The sequence below is a fragment of the Triplophysa rosa genome, linkage group LG2 (assembly GCF_024868665.1).
Source record: "Triplophysa rosa linkage group LG2, Trosa_1v2, whole genome shotgun sequence".
Classification (NCBI taxonomy): domain Eukaryota; kingdom Metazoa; phylum Chordata; class Actinopteri; order Cypriniformes; family Nemacheilidae; genus Triplophysa; species Triplophysa rosa.
This window is the reverse complement of record NC_079891.1, coordinates 32,970,144-32,990,897: the sequence shown is the minus strand read 5'-3', so window position 1 is coordinate 32,990,897 and position 20,754 is coordinate 32,970,144. Positions and strand designations below refer to the sequence as shown.

General features: G+C 38.6%; 1 protein-coding gene across 1 annotated transcript in view; it reads left to right on the top strand.

The window, feature by feature from the left end:
- The first annotated feature begins 643 nt into the window (after nucleotides 1–643).
- nos1 (nitric oxide synthase 1 (neuronal)) overlaps nucleotides 644–20,754 on the top strand; it is a 52,046-nt gene continuing 31,935 nt past the window's right edge. The window contains exons 1-9 of the mRNA XM_057358140.1: nucleotides 644–802; nucleotides 2,850–3,559; nucleotides 7,017–7,143; nucleotides 12,087–12,224; nucleotides 14,765–14,910; nucleotides 14,992–15,154; nucleotides 17,199–17,290; nucleotides 19,004–19,145; nucleotides 19,345–19,484. Of these exons, the coding sequence (XP_057214123.1) occupies nucleotides 2,877–3,559; nucleotides 7,017–7,143; nucleotides 12,087–12,224; nucleotides 14,765–14,910; nucleotides 14,992–15,154; nucleotides 17,199–17,290; nucleotides 19,004–19,145; nucleotides 19,345–19,484 (1,631 nt within the window). The 5' untranslated portion in view covers nucleotides 644–802; nucleotides 2,850–2,876. The remainder of the gene's footprint in view (nucleotides 803–2,849; nucleotides 3,560–7,016; nucleotides 7,144–12,086; nucleotides 12,225–14,764; nucleotides 14,911–14,991; nucleotides 15,155–17,198; nucleotides 17,291–19,003; nucleotides 19,146–19,344; nucleotides 19,485–20,754) is intronic.

Below are 20,754 nucleotides of genomic sequence, written 5' to 3'. Positions count from 1 at the left end.
ATACCTGTACATAATATTTTTAATGTAGCAAATAGTAGTGTATGCCAAACCCTTTTTTAAATGCCAAACAGCAAGACAACGAATCCCCACTTTTGATCAAGTTAATATTCTTGTTGGCCAAAGAGAGAGATTTAATATAAAATCAATATTAACAACTTGGTTGATGTTTTTTACTTGTTTTATGTACTCTTGCATTATGACACCTTGAGGACGTTTTTTCTAAAACAGTGGGATTGTCCTGCCTTGCGTGTAGTTCCTTTAGGAAAACTAACCGTGGTTTTGTTATGGTTAAAGTGTAGTACTGGAAGTAACCATGTTTTTTTTGGCAGATAGGGTGCCATTTGTATTGCCATAGTTTTACTACAAATACTGTTGTTAAACTGTGGTTATTGTGGTTAGCCCATAGTAAAACTGCAGTTTTGCTACAAATAAAACGGCGATAACTATAGTTAAACCATGCTTAATTTTCGTAAAAGGCGACTGATGCATGCATGCGCACAGACGCACGTACGGAAGATGCGCGAATATTTTTTTTTCAAATATTATTCACTCTTACAGATACCCGTGCACAGTGTTTGTAAAACCCACCCACCGAGGGAGGCAGTGCGTAGCGAGGGCGCGCGCAATAAATGCTCGCTCACCGGAGCGCAGAGCACTTTCTCAAGCGCCGCGCGTTTATACAGCGACTCGCGCGGACATGCCACGCACCTTCTGAGTGGGACTTCACGAGAAAACTCTGACTCTGCCTTCGGAGTATTGGCAAAGGGATAACAGCCGATTTATAGCTTTCGAAAGTGGAAAGGTAAGTTGCAAAAGTGCATTTTATTTATTGACTGCACATTTCTGTGAAATGCACACATTTATGAAATGGGCTTCTGGAGTTAATGAAGCCAAGAATGTATAACGCGTGCCAGTCTTCATCTCGGGAGCAACTGGTGTGTTATGATGCGCACTGAGGATAATGCACGGATGCTGTTGCGCATCGCATGACTGTAGCTTGTGATTACCTGGATAGAAAGTGCACGTTTTTCATCGACAAATCATATATTTAGCATGCATTTAATGCATGCGTTAACGCAGATGTCGGTTGATTTCGAGAAGTGCCAATCTGTATATTGTGGCAGGAACACGCAGTTTTAAGGTAGTTTTACGCATGGTTGTGGCACTTTCTTGTATTATTAAAAACAACGCGAAATGTCCAAAAGATCAAATTACATGTAAGACATGAACGTAGGGATTTAGAGATTTTAGATTTTGCTAATTTCGAAATACATAGAAGTTCATGTTTTTTGCACGGGTTTTTGTTAAAGTTAAACAACAGTTGCTTTTTCGTCTGCACATGAGATTTATCTGTTCATCGCATTCTTATGATGAATTTTGTCGTCTTTTTTATTTACGATTGCATGACGTGATCGAGAAGCAACTGGACCTTGAAAAAGAAACCCTCATTTTATTGGGTATTGGTATAGAATATGTGGTGTGATGGTTAAGAATGTTATCAGTGCGTCTTAAGAGGCATCTTTACTGTTTGGACTTATTGGCGTTGTTATTAAATTATGTTTTATTAACAAAGTTCGGGAGGAGCACGTGCAGATAACTTACCCGGCTGGCTTGCTTTGACCAATCAGATAATTACCCGGCTGGCTTTCCATGACCAATCTCACCAATCATCCTTTTAGCTCGGGAGACCCCTACAAATAGACAAGACGCCTTTCCCTCATTCTCTCTACATTTTCCACCTCAACTCCTCACCATCAGCCTGTTGTTACCGCAGTATAACGGGGGAACGACCCGAGTACGGGCACATTCCGGGCCCGGGGCCCTCAAACCGGACAAGGGCGGTCGAACACCCCGGGACAGCACGCCAAATACGCATACTATCCGTCCCTTATTATCCGTAGGCTACTTATTATCTGCGAGGCGAACTCGTGAACTGTTGGTTTGCATGTTGAATATATGTTGCTTATATGTAATTAGTCTAAAGATTATATAAACTGTACAAAAAGAAACTGTACAGTTTTCTTGGGAGCATTTCCCGAGATCTTACCCTAAATGGTTAATAAATAGCTGCTGCAACAGTCCTGTTGCATTAAACAACAAAATATCAACTCGTGTCTTCCCTAAAAGTTTATATATTTTCTCAATGAGAAATATAATTTTAGATTCGCTCAGGTCTTGAAATTTAATGATTGAGAAGACTGCACACAAAGTTACCAGGTCACTCTTTGAACGTGCTTTGCAATTGCAAGTTGTTGCTTGTGCCCTTTCATTATATAAAGGCCCCAGCAGTTGTTATGTTTCTCTCCAGGAACTCTCCAGAACTGAATTAGAAACGTCGCTCTTTGACGGAATTGGACAATTATTGTTCACAGTCACACGAGGCCATATGCGTTTTGTGCTGCCAAGAAAGGCGAGATGCAGGAGGGCTGTAAATTACAAGTGTAGCTTTAGATGAACATTTCGTTAAGATTAAGCGAGATGATGCGCACAGAGGAAATGTTATTGGCCTGTCAACGGAGAGGAAGGAATGAATTGAAGTCTACAGCTCGTACGCGGTGATATGAGTCACCACTGAATCATTGAAATTATTTGTTAAAAACAATGTTGGGATGAATTCAAGCCGAATGTCTTCTTGCCAATAATCGCTGCATGCCGGTTTTATGTCAGCCTGGTTCTTGTTCATAATTGTTGTCTGGATATTTCCTTAAATGTCAAAGAATGCCATTATTGGATTCAGAAAGAGGATTTCTTTAACCTGCATCAAATTGTCTGGGCTTTGAGATGTAGGCTGCATGTCTTTGCCTGCCTTTGATACACACTTTTCTTTGTCACATTCAACTCAATTACAGATCGGCGCTGACGCACAGTACGCCACAATGCAGGAATCTGAGCCCAGCGTGTGTCAGCTGCAGCCCAACATCATCTCTGTTCGCCTCTTCAAAAGAAAGATTGGTGGGCTGGGCTTCCTGGTCAAACAGCGGGTGTGCAAGCCGCCCATAATAATCTCTGACCTCATTCGGGGCGGAGCCGCCGAGGAATGCGGGCTGGTCCAAGTCGGTGACATCATCCTGGCCGTCAACAACAAGCCTTTGGTGGACATGAGCTACGAGCTGGCGCTGGAAACCTTGAAGAACGTGTCGCCAGAAACTCACGCCGTGCTGATACTCCGGGGACCGGAGGGCTTCACCACTCACCTGGAGACCACGCTCAGCACAGACGGGAAACCCAGGACGGTTCGCGTCACCAAGCCGGTCAACCCCACTCCGTGCAGGCCCTGCGAACGATGCTCGCCCGACATGACCAAAGAGCTCAGGGTTATCGAGAACCTGTCATCAGACACCAAAAAAGAGAGCAAACCGCTCATTCCACTGCTGGCCCAGGACTCTCTGCTCAGAGAGGGAGGCCATTCCACTCTTCTCCTCAACGGGGTGGAAGACAACAACAACCTGCTGAAGGAGATCGAGCCAGTGCTGAAACTCATCAGGAACAGCAAAAAAGACATCAATGGAGACGGTCAGAGAGTCGTAGAGAGGAAGGATGCTGAGGTGCAGGTGGAGAGGTGAGTGACGACAGATGCACACCAACGCGGCCCACAGTCCATTCACTGACCACTGATGTATATTAAACACTAAAATCTGTAATCTGATTGGCTGGTTTAATGTAAGCGCTTTATTAGACAGAAATTCTGATGACAAAGTCTAGACCCAACAGTTTGTAGATACATTAAAGACAATACACTGAAAACATCTTTCTTAATATTTTTGTCGTCTTTTTCAGTACAACGCATTTTTTTATTTTATTTCAAATATCTATGAATTCTGTAGTTACATTTTATTCAAGCAACACAATGACCAAGTGATATCATTATATCAAGTGATATTTAAACGATAAAAGCCAACTCAATTGAGTTTTTGCATATAGAACACAAACAAATCTGCCAAAAATGAACTTGGATTCATATTGACCTTTTTATTACATTGCAAAAAATGACTTTCTTACTTAGTCTTTTTTTCTTGTTTTCCAGTAAAAATGTCGAAACATTCTTGAATCAAGAAGCATCTTCTTGATGAGCAAAATGACCTATGAAAATAAGTCTTGTTTTTAGTAAAAAAAAAAAAGGAAATTTCAGTGAATTTGTGCTTAAAACAAGCAAAAAAATCTGACAATGGGGTAAGAAAAATAATCTTGAATTAAGGTTTACCTTTTTCTTAGTCACTCAATTCAAGATTATTTTTCTCGCCCCATTGGAAGATATTTTTTCAAGCCTAAACTCGCTTAAGAAAGCAAGACTTATATCTTAGGTCACTTTCATTCTGAAGTAAATGTGTCTTGATTGTAGATATTTGTACTGTAAAACAAGAAAAAAATAGAAATTCATTATTTTGCTCAACAAATACCAAACTTTAGACTGTACGATTACAGCTATTTTTATTTCGTTTCTATTACCTATTTTGTATGAATAGTTTTTAAGTCAGATTGACATTTTGGAAATAATGAAGAAACGGCTGTTGCTTTAGTTTCAAGCAACAACAAGGTCATGGGTTCAAATTCCCAGGCCAAAAACTGATAACAGTGTTCACCTTCAGTGCACTGTATGTCTGTCTGGATATAATGCGAAATGTGTAAATGTATTTAAAATAAAGCCACGAGGTAGTCATTTTCCATTTCTCAGAATCAGAAGAGCTTTATTGCCGAGTGTGCTTGCACACACAAGGAATTTTCTTTGGTGTTGGAAGCCTGTTGTGAGTTCACTTAGTTTAATCATACAGTGTGCTCCGCAGATAGGAATCTGATTTAGGTATTTAACTCAAAATAAGCCCAGGCGCCCAAACAATCGCAGGCGAAAAGTTTCAACATCGCATTCATCCTCTTCCCCGGGGAGTGAGTCATAGCATCAGAAATCAGTAAAGCACTTGCATTACCACAAATCCTCACCGTTTGAAGCTGAACATGGTTTTTGTTAATGTTTTGGAGTAAACGTCAGTAAGAGGCCACTGACCGGCTTTTTTTAACCCGCCCTTTTGCAATCAACATCACTTATTTCCAAAAAGTTCTTTTTAAATGTTCCAAGTGGTGGTGTGTGACTGAGGAAGACAACAGGAAATGACATCAGCGTAATTGGCTCAGAACACAAGCAAGTACTCTAAACATTATTGGTTTAATTTTGTAAACCACACACAAACCAAAAAAACATTCACAGTGTGCAGAATTCATCTTTTTTCAAATCTATACCTGCGGTTAGTGCTGCACGATAATGGGTAAAATGATTATTATTCGATTATCCTGTCACTTTATACTTAATTTCAGCCTTTGTATTACACTTTACATACGATTAGTACATGTTATATACTCTATATATTACTATATTGCTGCTGCTTCTGAAACCTCGTATCTCCATATTTGGCAATTTTCTATTTGCCATAAATCATATTGTTAGTCATCTTTTATGTTTGTCACTGGGTTTTTGCAACCCTACCCAATAAACAATATTAATGTGCTTGTCAATTTTGACGCCGCAGTGTTTAATCATTTAAAAAGTACAATGTTTTTTCCAATTCCTGAAAAACAGCGTATTTGGACACACGAGGTTTCGGAAGGACAACGGCCATATATAAAATCGTCATGGTGATGTTTTGTGTTTGCTGTTAGCATTTTAATACCGTGAAGATTATGCGTAATTAATCGTGGGAGGCAGAAATCGTTACCGCAATTAAAATATTAATTATGCTCCATTGCAAATTGATGTTCAAAAAATGTTATAATAATTTTTTTGCAACATGTAGGGGAAGGCTGGGGCTTGTTGTCACACTTCTTTTACTCTAGAGAATATTTCTAATGATACGTTTATTTTAAATAACCAGTTTCTGTTAAAGCCCTTGCACAAAACGTGTGTGACAACTTGCCCCCGCTTGACTTCAATGTTAAACCTAGCCTTGGTATCTCACATTAATTAATCAGAATTTTGATTTCTGAAAAGCTCGGCTTATATCGAGATATTTGAATTTTTTAAAAGGATGACATGGATTTCCTAAACGCAAATTATCGGTGTGTTTTTGCGTCTGTTACTTCATTGTGTATTTATTCAGTTCTGGCTCTGAGATTACTCTTGCTTTAGTGATCCGGAAGTACTAACAGGCAGTGTGAGAAGCTTCTAGCAACATTAAATATACAGTAGTACAGATAAAGATAGACATGACATGCATAATATTGTCATTTTGAGATCACAAACACCCGAGATTTCACATGGTCAGATTAACCTAAATGATTCGTTATAATGACCCAGAGAAGTCACACAGCCACTTACAAGTGCACCAGGATTGTTCTAATAAACATAAAGCAGCACGTATCTTATTTATTTGGCCACTAAAGGATGTTTAAGTGCATGAGAGTCACTGACTTTAATCAGTAGACCTAACAGGGTTGTAAAAACCAAACAAACCTCCAGTCTGTTTAAACCTGATTACACAAAACGGATTATCTCCAGACCTTGTGCTTCCTAACCGATGTCTGCGGTTAGCCAATCACGCTTCTCTCCCTCTTCTCACATTTGTGCTATGTGTGTTACTATCAATCCCATCATGCATTGCAGTGTCAGCTAGAAAAAAGGTGTTTACGTAACATTTTTAATTGCATCTGTACATCTGATATATGGTTTATATTTTAGGAGTATCTGAACAATTTTAGAGCTACAGTATTGAAACTTTTTTTTCTTGTTGTCATTATAATATAGAACATGACTAGAAATGAAGGAAATTAAAATTACCCAAAAAGTTTTGTCAACATTTCCCTTGACTTTGATAACAGGTCTTTTACAGTAAGCGAGTATTCGACATTAAATATAAGTTAAGCTGTATAATTTTATCGAAATAAAATAATTATTCTATATTGTAAAAAGACGAAAGATGTCATTCCATGGTTAGTTTGTTTCACAAAAAAAACCAAGGAATGTGTTTGGAGCGGGTGTGCGTGCATTTGTTTTCTTTTGGCTGACGAGCGAAAGTGTTTGTGACTTTCAGAGACCTTGATTTGGAAAACGGACAGAATGCCCAGCTGGCGTCGGATAATGACAGAGTGTTTGATGACCTCTGGAGAAAGGACAACATGCCTACAGTGCTTAACAACCCTTACTCTGAGAGTGACAAGGTAAAGCATGGTCTAAATGGCATCACACGTGGCTTTGAGAGACTGTTGAGTTCAGTCGGTAGTCTATCATTACTTGTTTCCCAGTTTTAAAAGTGTGAGTTCGGAAATATTGCACTTACTGTAAATAGTGCCTCACCTGCCAAGACTGTGTCCTACGCTTTAAAGTAAATATTCTAGTTAAAGAAAAGACTACAGCTTGATGTTAGTGGAGAGCCTTTTAGGTTACACAAATGTAACCTAAATCGGTGGTGCCCGACATGTGGGTTTTTGGGTCACAGGTGTATTCAGGTCACAGAGGACAGGAGAAAACAACACTTATTGTGAATAATACAGCTGCAAAAAATATGAGACCATTTCAAATTTTCATTTAATCAGCATTTCTAGATGTATTGTGGTCATTTCCGTCCAGTGTCTGTTGAATTTCAACAAAATCAAACCCGAGGAGTGACATACAGTCATCCAACAGCAACGTGAAAGATTGAGAGCATGAAAATCCACATAAAAAATAATGTAAATATTGCTTAAAAGTGAATATGAACTTGTTTTCTTTGCAGTATTTGAGGTCTGAAAAAATATTTTCTGTTATTTTGACCTGTTTCTACAGCTTCATTTTCTGCAAATAAATGCTAATAGAAACAATATTTTTATGTGAAATTTGGGAGAAATATTGTTAGTGGTTCACAGAATGAAACAATAATGATAATTTTACCTGAACACAGGCCTACCTATAATTAGTCAATTTAGATTTATATTTCAGTTTGTAGATGCTGCAGTAGATGCTCGCGTGGGCAGGTTGGGTGACAGGTTGGGTCCTTGAAAAGCACGAGTAAGGTCAATTATTTCGGTTTCGATTTTTCTTATGTCTCTGTCTCTATTGTTTGTTCTACAGTGCGTTATCTGCACAGTTGCTTTGCAACAATGAAAAATAGTTCAAATCACTGTAGAAATACATTTGAAATACATTAAATATATGTTCACTTGGAACGCTAAACGTGGTTTGTGTGAGGTGAATTATTGGCTGCTGAGAGCATGAAACCCAAATTTAAAGGACATTTAAAAACCAAACTCGCAAATGTCATATTTCTTAGACAAATATTAGACAGTATTAGTGAATCTCTGTTTGATTTGGAAGGGATGATTGGCCCAAAAATGAAAATTCTTTCATTTATTCACCCTCAAGTCATTTCAAACCTGTTTGACTTTCTTTCTTCGGCAGAACTCAAAAGAAGATATTTTGAAGAACGTTGATAACCAAACAACATTAAACCCCATTAACAAAAAAAAGAAACACTGAGACATTTCTCAAATTATGATTGTTTGTGTTCCACAGAAGAAAAGTGTCATATACAGGTTTTGAACGACTTGATTGTGAATAAATTATGACAGAATTTTTATTTTGGAGAACTCTTTCTTTTGGACATGCACAGTCTTACTCCGATTATGCTTAATAAGCTGATAACGTGTAAGTCATGTAAATCATCTTGCAAAGCTCATAAACGGCGTTTGATAGATATCCGTTTATTTTGTGTATGCAAAAATCCGCTTAAAAAGAAACCTGTTTTCACGTGTTTACATGCATAGTAATAAACCGGCTACGCATAAAACTGCGTTTACATGGAAGTTTGAGACTTGCCGGGTTTCTCGCGTGCAGTGACGTCACCGTCGATAGTCTGTTTAGTAATTAAAAATGCAGAGGGAAAATGGACAGAAGCTGTGTTTTTATATCTCTTCTCACGTCCGCAGTACCTGCATATGCAACAATAGTTCATCATTTTGATGTTTCCACATCAACTGCATGATTAGAGAACGGACTTTTATGCGTTATTTTACTATTACTTCCGTTTGGGACTTTTACTATTGCGCCATCAGACATGCGCACATAAACTAAACCGAGAGAAAACCGGTAATGGCGTTTACATGCGGCGCGAAATCTGAGTAATCGGCAAAAAAAAAACCTCTGCCGAACGGGTTTTGCTTACACCGTTTATGAGCTTTCCCCGATAAAAGAAAACCGTTTTAAGCGTTTACGTGACCTACTTGTTATCAGCTTATTAAGCATAATCGGAGTAAGACTGTGCATGTAAATGCACTCAGAGTTGGGTCGCATCATGACGTCCTGCGTAAAACCTGGGTCCCGAAGTAAAACCATTTGAAAACCACTGTTTTATAAACTCAGAAACCAACACACCCCTCTAAAGAACCTGTGATGTAACATCAAGTACTTTTTTACCATTACTGTCGACGTATAGAATGACAAATAACTCTTGAAAAGATTGTGTTTCTTGCTGCTTTGTTTCAAAATGATTGAATGTGTATTCATGCAGCTGTTTCCTGAAGATATGCAATTTTTCTTAATGGTTCTGCATGCATTGTGCAAACTACCTTACGTTTTTTCATACACGGTACATTTGTCCGTTTCTTTGACGTTAATGAATGTGAATGCACGTAACTCTGTGAGCACAGTAACGTATAGTAAAATGATGTCGAGCCCTCTCTCTGTAGCATCTGTCATTTACATTTACATTTACGCATTTGGCAGACGCTTTTATCCAAAGCGACTTACATTGCATTGTATTATACATTTGTTTCTGACTATGTGCAATCCCCTGGGATCGAACCCATGACCTTGGCATCGCTAGTGCCGTGCTCTAACCACTGAGCTACAGGAAAGCATGTCACATGGACTTCAGTACCCGCCGGCCGACGCTGGTACCATGTGTTTCTGAATCGCTGGCTGTGGGGGTAGCGGTGCTTACATTTCACTCCGGCACATGTCTCATCTGGCCTCTTGTGACGCACCATTCGTCTGAAAGAAACCGGATGGATGGAGTCGGTCCAGGAAAGCGAGGGAATGAATGAGTGCAGCTGTGCGGTGCTACAGAACAGAGTAAAGGAGTTGTTGTCTCTTTCCCTTTCTCATAATGTAGAGTCGGTAGTAATCGGCAGTGCGTAAGATGGGGCGGGGTGGAGGGGGTTGAGCAAGGCAGAGAATGAGAGGGGGACAAAAAATTGGCCCAACATTTTTTTAAATAAATGTGCCGGGTTCTTCTCAGTGATGCTGTAGAAGAGCGATTTTTGTACTCCAACGAATCTTTCAGTACAAGAAAAAAAAAACTTTTTGCGAAGTCAAGAATGAACACTTTCCAGCCTGCTAAACAGTGCAGTTGATCTGGGCACCACTTTACTCGTTGGTCTACATGTTCTTATCAGGTTGTTACAGAAAATCTGTTTGTTTTACATTTCTGCGTGAAGCTTTACATGAGACTTTGTTTTTTGACAGAAGCGTCTGTGCTAGGTCGAAACTAACCTTGCTGACACTTCAACAGAACGTGCGTCTCATTGCTTTAGTGACTGCAAAGCCACACGGGTGGGAGGAACTGAAATGTTTGAAATGATGATCACCCTTCGCTCCGTCTGATGATGGTTTAGGATTTGTAAAGTTGTCCAGGGTGAACAGCAGCGCTCTGCATAATTTAAAGTCTAATAAGGCACGATCGCCCGGTGGAAGTGATGCGAAGCAGAGCTGCCAACATCCTTTGTTGATTTTTATCATTTATTTTGATCATTTCTTATTATTTATGGTTATTTATTATGTCAATGCAATGCCCCTGAAGCATCCATTAATTCTTTCCTGCACAAATTATAATGACCTGAGTCAACCTCAATTTTGCAATGTAGCAGCTTTGCTTTGAAAGAGTGGGTGGAGTGAGCCATTGGTTGCAATTTGCAACCTCACCACTAGATGCCGCCAAAATTCTCAACATTGCTCCTTTAATATGCCTGTTTTTTTTTTTTGTTTATTGGTAGCTCTTAAGATTAGTCTGACAAATCAGCTTGTTACATAATAAAGTTTGCAGTTAATGTTATTCAGCAGAAACTGGTAAATAAACGTGCAGGTGGGAATCTGGATTCTGGTGTGAATCTGGATTCTGGTGTGATTCTGATATGACGCTGGTTTCTTGTGTTTCATGCTCTTCTCGTAAGTGCTTTGTGTGGGTAAGTGATTTCGAAGTGATGTTGTCAATTATCATCCATGTTTATGTACCGTATCTGTCTGTTATTGCCCTGGGCGACGCTGTCTTATACACAAAATCCTTACACAATACACTTCAAATAAAGTTCCCTTTTTCAATTTTACACCTTTATCAAACCGTGCTGCCGTCCTGTCACTGCACACTTGTATGTTTAAGGGTGTATCGTGTTCGCTTTTGTCCTCACGTTTCACTTCTGACAGATTCTTCTTCTCATCGTTTCAGCTTCAGACGTCTAGCGTGTGCAAACACGGTGTTCTTTGTGTCAACTCGGTGATGTGTTGGCTCGTCGATAATGATTGTGTATGTTGCATGTGTCGCCGAGTCTGAGAGAGAGTGCTGCTGTAGAACGAGACTGACTGATGTATTTCTTTTTCTGAGGAGGATTGAATCGATTGAGAACAAGGGCCCACTTTTCTTCCAGGGGACAGCGGGCGTAAGGGACCGAGATTGATATTCAGATTTGTATTCATATCAAACTGCCGCAATCGGTCTGTGAACTGTATCTTTTGAAAGAATAGATGGGAACTGTAATGGCCCCCAAATTGATTCCCGTCCGAGTCGGTGCTTATAGATTATTGCACAGAGCAATTTACAGTCATTCTTTGAATGGAGAATTCAACGGGAGAATCCCAAGCTCTCACCAATCAAAGCTCATTTAGGTCTTCGCCTGATAGTCCTGGTCTTGTCTGAAGGCTTTCGGTTTTTCGTTTCTTGATTGATAAGAGGGCAGAATAACCACACAACTTTACTTCTGGTCTTCAAGCATGTGCAAGTACTTCTATCAGTAACACCAGTGGACTAAAACTGTTTTGGGGTCTTGAAAAGTGTACGTTGGGTTAAAAGTGTTGGCTAAATGACGATTTGAATAAGTTTGCAGTTTAATAAGATTTGAAGTTTATCCCATCACAGCCAGAATCACAAGGAAGAGTTTCTCCCACTGAGACTGTGCAGAACGGAAGTCCCTCCAAATGTCCAAGATTCATGAAGATGAAGAACTGGGAAACCGGAGCGGTTTACAACGATGTTTTACACAACAACTCAGACAAGGTAGGTCACTCTAAAACAATATCATTTCTATCCCTGCTGAAAAAAAACAATAGAAACCCAACAGAAACCATTACAGGAATTCGAATGGTTTAACTTAAAATACCAGTATGAACCATTAGCTTTTTCCATTAAAACCATTACAAAATTCCTGTTTGTAGTGTGTTTTGGGCATTATTCCTCTAGGATTTAACCATCCCACCAATATAATTCATCACATACCAGTAAAACCATAACAGTTTCCATTAAAACCAATACAAATCCCTATAAAACCATTATAACTTCTTTAATGGTTTCCATTGTTTTTTTCAGCAGGGATGTAAGGTTGAAGAAGTAGAACAATACTTCATTTTTGCATGTTGTGAAATCATTTACAGATTATTTCTATAATATACAGATATAAAAAATAAGATGTCTGAATGTTTATGCTCCTGTTTTCATGCTTCATAGATACTGTTAGAATTGCTAGATGATAAATCAAAGATCGTACTTCTGTTCACATCTCAGATTGGTTTCTATGGCAACGCACGTAACGGATAAATGGATGTGTGGCTTTGTTGATAAGGACAAAATTATATTGATCACTTAATTTATTCACCTCTTGCCAAATATTGAAGATGCATGAAACCCTGAAAATTTGCCATGGTTTTATTATAGCCAAGTAAATGTAGTAACCAGGTTTTGGTGAATCGATTACAATTTGTATGTGCGATTTACGAATACCATAGTTAAATTATGGTTACTATAGTATAATCATGGTTAATCTGTAAATGGTAAACTTTTTTATTGATGGTACCATTGTGGTTAATTATCGTAAAAGAAGCAGGTATTGTTGACTATTAGTAGCGGATACAGGTAACATTGCTACCCTTAAAAACTGTTGTGTTAAACACAATTTGTCCTTAACTGAACACATGTGTGTGTGTACTAAAGGAAAACACATTTTGTGTTATGTTGTCCCATTTCTAAGATATTATTTCTATTATTTAAATTTTTTAAGAATTGTATTATTTACAGAAACAAAATTCCATAACACAAAAAATGTGTTACTATTTATCACGTCCTTTCTGAGAATGTAGTATTGGCAGGCACATTGCTTTTTTAAGTGACGTCACAACGAGAAATTGAAAGAACTTACAAGTTCGCCGAAAGGTATTTACAAATCGCAATCTCATAATTACGGTAATTCCAACATGACGTAAATGCAGAACTAGAGCTGAGGTTTGCTCCCATAGCCTCCATATGTCATATACAAATTGAGGATTAAAATTAGCCCGTGCCTCTCACTGTAGACACAAAGTCATGGTTACAGAGCTCTCGACGTTCTCTCTAAATCTGATTCATCCTGGTAAGAGAGGGTTACAAAGTTTCATGAGTGACTGCCTTTGCATGCTAATTGATGCTAATTACAGCTGCTGTGATTTATAATATATCACATTCTGAAGGATTTTTTTGAGTCGCATCCCCAACTCTACTGAATGTGGCAGCTGCAAGACTGAATTCGATCTGCCTTACGGCGGGTGAATGCGAAAAACGAACAAAAGTCTTTTTATTTTTAACATTGGTTCCCTGAGCACCATCACCGTAAGGGTATTTCTTAAGCCACTGCCACTTCTTTTATTAAAAAACACACAGTCTTAGTAGTACATTTAATTTGTCCTCTAACAGTGTCCTGAGTAGATACTGTATACTGTATATGGATTGCAGGATATTTCGTCTTCCTGGATTGTCACGAATATTCCCACCATCCTTTTTTTGGTGGAAATTAGAGTAGTGTAGTTGCATTTTAAACATGCCCAAAATAACCATTGTTTTGCAAATTTCAAATCGAGCATTTTATGTGTCCTAAATATGAACGTTTAAAGTGATCGTTCACCCAAAAATGAAAATTCTGATATTTTGAAGAATTTTATTTTTTGGTCTTCTGAGAACAGTCATGCAGGTTTGAAATGACAAGGTAAATGATGACAGAATTTTCATTTTTGGGTGAACATTTGTATGAAAATCTGTACATAGATGGCATTAAAAAGGTAAATGTACTGTACATATAATTCAATGATAACAAACCAAATCTGGTACCCTTAGGTTAGTCTAGGTTGGTCTACATTGAAGGTCATGGGACATAAAAACAAAACTCCTTATTTACACAGCACTAGAGCCGTCCTGTTATTTTTAGTCTTTCCACCTCTAATCCAGTGCACATATTAGCATCTACAGTTCATTTCAAATCTAATATTACACTGACCATATGAGGATTTTCCTCCAGGCGATGAACAGCTTCCGACTGACCCTTCATTCCTTTTTTGAGCTTTGATGAAGTCTGCCACTGAAGTCTTCTCAACAGCAGTATATATTACAGTAGTATGATCGTTGTAAATAATGGCTCCCTATCTGAGCGGAGAATACGATTAGAATAGGTTTTTAATTATCACTCAATGCCCGGATTACACCAACGTGTCATGTTGCGTAATGTCTGCGGCCTGTTTCACACGTGTTGAATTATTTTTACGTTTGCTTATTAAAATACATTCTCTTGTTTGTAGGTGCCAATCTGCACTGAGAGTGTGTGTATAGGTTCTATTATGATGCCACATCAGCACAGTCGCAAACCAGATGAAGTGCGAACGAAAGAGGAACTGCTGTCGCTCGCTACAGATTTCATCGACCAGTACTACACATCGATCAAAAGGCAGGCCAGAGATCTGATGCTACCTTTGTCTGTTGACAATTGAATACAATTGTTTTTAACTATCAGCTTCTTTCTGAGCAGATGTGCCTCCAAGGCCCATGTCGACAGATTGGAGGAGGTCAAAAAAGAGATTGAAACTTCAGGAACCTATCAACTGAAGGACAACGAGCTGATCTATGGTGCCAAACACGCATGGAGGAATGCAGCTCGCTGTGTGGGACGTATCCAGTGGTCCAAACTACAGGTGCTTATCTACTTTCCCTACAAGATGATGAAAATTTGCACGTGCTGTGTGCTTTGATGCTATGTAAATCTTTCCCCGCCAGCGTTTTTGAAAAAAGTTTCCAGCCAGTGCCAGTGTTATTGATAGTGTTCGCAAAACTTTGTTGTATGAATATAACTGAACATATTCTAGCTTCATTGCTAAAGAAACGCAGCATTTCCAGCTTTTTTGTTCAGAGACTTTGTCCAGATCAGAGACAGAATGATGAAACGACTGAAAAATCAATGGCGGAAGCATTGTGTCGTAAATTAGGGAAAAGTTTTGACATTGGTGGGGAATGAGTCAATCGCATACCTTTGTTATTTGTCTTATATTTGCCAGTCTGTCCCCCTGTTATATAGAGACCACTTTTTACAATCCCGATTTTTCCCAATAGGGTTGTCGCCATTGTCAATAACTGCCATACCTTGATCATTTGAAACGTGCGATAATATCGTAAACATTTCGCCACTTGTTTAAACTTTTTCCTTAAGAGCCACAATCGGAGCCGATTCTTCCTATAGGCAAACTACGCAAGTTGCGTAGGGCCCCTGCACCACCAGGGGGCCTCCATGAGTACCGAATCAAAAACACTATAATGTAAACAAGACGCGGATTCAACTTTCTGCCTTCGGAGTGTTCTGTTATAAACTTTACAGGAATCATTTGGAAATTTCCTTTTTAATACTTAATATATTTAATTACTGTGACATACTCGGACATCATGCAGTGCGCGCAGGTGATGACATGCGCATAATGTGATGATGCGTCTTATTACATATGGCTTCAAAACGAAGCTATCCGTATGTAACAGAAAAAACGGCAACAACGTGAAGCAAAAGAACAAGAACTAGAAGGCATGTGTTTTTGTACTATTTTTAAGTCTTATTTAGTTTTGTCAACTTATGCAAGTACATATTTACAAAACAGTTGTTTGGACGTTCGTGAATTTAGGGACCGTCTCCAAAGCTACATACACATTAATAAAACTTCAATAACATTTACAAGGAATGACAAAACCAGCTGTGCAATGTTCATGTGAGTCTCAGCTATAATGCACACCACTGCATTTCGTTTGCCCATGATAATATGTAATTTTTGTGTCATCACATTTAGAGAATAATTGATATGTTTTGTTTTCGAATGCTTAGCTTTCTTGAGTAAACTTATCATGTTTTATTTTTGTTAATCACTCATTTGATTAGTAAAAAGCTAGATGGTTCCAGAGCCATGTGTTACTTTAGGTAAAGGATTATTTACATGTGAATCAAAATGTGAATTTAATTTATACTTAATTGTTCTTACTGTCAGTTTAAGGTTTTTTGTCTTCCAGTTTTAATTTGTTTAAGTGTGTTAATTGATTTATCATTTTATATCTTATAGTTTACAGTTATGCTCATCTAATTTGAACTATTATGACAAGGGCCGCTCACAAAGGTTTGCATAGGGCCCCCAGACGTCTAGGATTGGCACTGGCCACAAACTACACTCGTATTTGCAAATCATTGGCCCAAAAAAGAAAACTTAAAATCAATAATACTGCTGGTCAGTTTTATCTTAAATTGTATGTATTTATCAAAGCATTCTATACCGCGATAATACCGGCAACACAACGATAACCGTGTGGTAAAAATCTGATACCGTGACGGCCCTATTTCCCAATAGATAAAATACATTTTTTTCACTTGGGAATATTTTTCGCAAGTTTCTTTTGTAGATATCAGAAATAAAACGGTTTGCAACTTTAAGGCCCCTCAAAATCTATAAAAATGTGATGTACAACTTCATCAAAGTTTCACTTGAACAAACGTTAAACATAACCTTTTCCTGTAAAACTGAAGAATAGTCTCATTCCAGTAGTTGAATTCCCTCAAAAACAATATTATGCAAAAGATGCAGCGTTACACAATGCTTTTCTTCATCAAACCATTTCCAAAAGCTCCAGCAGTGCCATATCCATTGCAATGCAGTGTGAGCAAATATAAATGCAGTGATAATGAATAAAAGAATCTTTCTCTCTGTTGAGGTTTTTGATGCTCGAGACTGCACGACCGCTCACGGGATGTTTAATTACATCTGCAACCACATCAAATACGCCACCAACAAAGGGAACCTCAGGTTAGTGTGGCCGCTGTTCACCGCCTCTGCCTTGCTTTTCCCTGCGTCTCATTTTCTCTTCTCCTGTCAAACTGTGTGTTTCTGTGCACTCTGTGTCACCTTGTTCCACAGCCCTCGGTGAAGCACCTGCCACGGCGAAGCCGAGCGCTGGCACAGCTACCGCCGCGCAAAGCTAATCACACCCGACACTTACTCTCTGTTCAGTTTAATTAATGTCAGTCTAACAGAAAGATTAGAGCCTCAGAGAGAGAGAGAGAGAGGGAAAATTAAAGACTGAAAGGAAATGCTTTTATACAGTTCAGAAGCTCTCTCAAAAATCTGAAGCACCGCGCTTGCCTGTTGCATCATCATGAGCTGTCAGAAGAAACGTCAGAGGTCTTTGACACTTTTTCTGCGCGTAGACAAAATAATTTTTCCTCTGCGTTTGCGAGCTTGCCGGTGACCCAAATTTCATCCAGAGCTGTATTTTGAGAGTGACGGCACCGGATTCGTTGAACTGACACTTTGCTCTTAGCGTGCCGTTGAAGTTAGTAAACAAGTAAAGGCACGTAGACAAATCTCTGTGAACCCTGACGTGTCACTGTGATGTATTTTCAGCACTCTGATATTATTCGCTTGCTTCATTTCTCTTAAAACTCAATAAATTGTATTGTAAACTCTTACAATTGGCTATTTAGTATCAGAACCACTTGTAACAGCTGTTGGCCAGTTTGGCATACATTCTTTTCCCTTACTTAAAGAAAGAAAAATCATAGATGAGATGGCTTTAATGTAATGTTATTTCATATCGTTTCAATAGAGAGCAAATGGAAACTTTTGCTTAAAGGGACAGTTCATGCAAAAATGAAAATGCTGTCATCATTTACTCACCCTCGAGTTGTTCCAAATTGGTATACATTTCTTTGTTCTGATGAACACAGAGAAAGATATTTGGAAGAATGCTTGTAACCAAACAATATTTGGCCGCCATTGACTACCATAGTAGGAAAAATGACAATGATGGTGAAAAGTGCCCCAGAACTGTTTGCTTTCCTACATTCTTCAAAATGTCTTCTTTTGTGTTCAGCAGAACAAAGAAATTTATAAAGACATTTTTCCTACTATGGTAGTCACTGCTGGTGGCCAAGAACTGAATATCTTGCTCTGTGTAAGGTTTGGAACAACTTGAGGGTTAATAAATGAAGACATTCATTTCATTTTGGGGTGAACTGTTCCTTTAAGTCATCTGCTTCTCAGAAATCTCACAAATGTCTCCATTAGAGTTTTAGAAGAGATCTCCAGAATGTGTCAAACTGAGCTCAGATCTGTCAAGTCTGCCATATGAACGCAAATATTTTTCATCAAATTTACCGAAATCCAGATTATTTTACCTCTAGAATCTACATTCATATTACACCTATTCCAACAATTGTTTAATTTGCTTTTATATTTATTTTCCTCGGTAATTTTAGCAGAAACATCTAAGACCAAGTCGATACTTAAATGAAACCCAAATAAGAACTCCATCAAATCTCCTGAGCTATGTAAAAGCAACAGATGACCAACATCTGACAATTTTCTCTGGGCATCAGCCTGTCATTTACATTACATTACGAGTACAGTAGAATGTAAATATTCAGTTTTGAGTTGATAAGGTTAAGAAGATCTGTCTGTTAGAGGAGATGTACAAAATATCTACCAGATGATGCTTATCATTGTCACTCTGATGTGCAGATCGGCTATCACCATCTTCCCCCAGAGGACGGATGGAAAACGCGACTTCCGTGTGTGGAACGGACAGTTGATCCGCTATGCTGGTTACAAGCAGCCTGATGGATCCATACTCGGAGATCCAGCCTCACTGGAGCTTACAGAGGTGAGATCAGAGAGCTGCGACACGAGATGACGGACCAGCAGGCCTACGGGTCTAGAGTCTATGAAGAACATCTTTTGGAGTAACATGGGAAAATGTTTATTTAAAAAAGTCCAATGTTACTTTCCAAGTATCCATTCTCTGCAGATGTTTTTAAATATCTAAACATGCTTTATTTGGTGTTTTACTTTGATTGGTATAGATCTGTGTTCAGCAAGGCTGGAAAGCTCCAAAAGGCCGTTTTGACGTTTTGCCGCTTCTTCTCCAAGCCAACGGGAACGATCCTGAGCTCTTTGAGATACCAGATGATCTTGTGCTCGAGGTTCCCATCATCCATCCAAAGTAAGAGCCAAATACGTAGAATACATTTTTTCAGTAAGATATAGGCCGTTTTATCAGATGCGCGCGCCGGGACTGCAGTTAACTTCCGGTCTGTGTTTGGCTAGTGTCTAATAATATAACTTTTTGCATTTTATTTAATTTTCGTTAATAATGATTGATATTATTTTTATTGTATAATAATTGTATTAAATGAACGATTTGTTGAATTTTGTGGTATGTTCAGTTGATTAAATAAACAATTTGTTGAATAGGTCCTGTAGTTTGGTCGCATTTAAAGAAACCGTATGGTACATTGGCATCTTGCGATTAAGCTTGGTATCGCAGTCTAAATTCAAAATATTGGAGAGACAGGTTTAGCCAAGTAACGGTTCTTCTCTGTTTATTTTGCTTGTTATCAGAAATAATCTCTATTGTTTGTGATTGTGTACCGGAAGTTAAGGGCAGTCCATGAACGTGCGCATGCACAATAGCAGTTTGTTTATTTTCTCATTTTGAAACCGTCTGAAACTAACTGAAACCGTTGATGAAACTAACTGAAAATGATTGTATGCAAAAACAAAAAGACCCTTAAAACTGTGGTTTACTGTGAATTTAGAAAGGGCTAAGGGGCGTAGTTTGGCACAACGCAGAATGGCTTCTTCGGGCTTAGTGCTTTAGTTCATTATTGGCATGTAGATTTATAACACTCAAAGAACCAATTAGCCAAGCAAACATCTTAATGGAGAATGCATTTGCATATTAGTTAGCGAAGACACGCATGTATTACCCTTCAACAATTACAAGTTAATGCAAAGCGAAATTTAGCCTAATAATGATGAAAATGCTACTGCATTGCTCAAGCTTGCCACCAGAACACAATTTCGCTGTATTAAGGACAGACGTTGGTAGAAATGGGCTCTTAGCAGAACACCTGAGGAGCCTGCAGGTGCGTGTTTAGAGATAATGATCGTTTTGGCAGAGCATACCGTGTGCGCTTTTACTGGGAAATTATAATAAAAAGTGTAAGCGGAAATCCATTCCAAGCTTAATATGGTACATCCACGTATGCCAAGAAATTGTACCGACTGCATTATATATGCAACTTTTCAATGCCATCCCAGCTGCTCACGAGACAACTATACTTGAATTTTTTTATGCTCTACATAAAAGACGTAAAAGTGTATGTTCTGAAGTTTACTTGGTGGTCATCATGATCCTAAGCGACTTTTCTTAGCTCATACCGAATAGGCTTTACAGAAAAGGGTTATTAATGGAAAATAAAACTATTAAA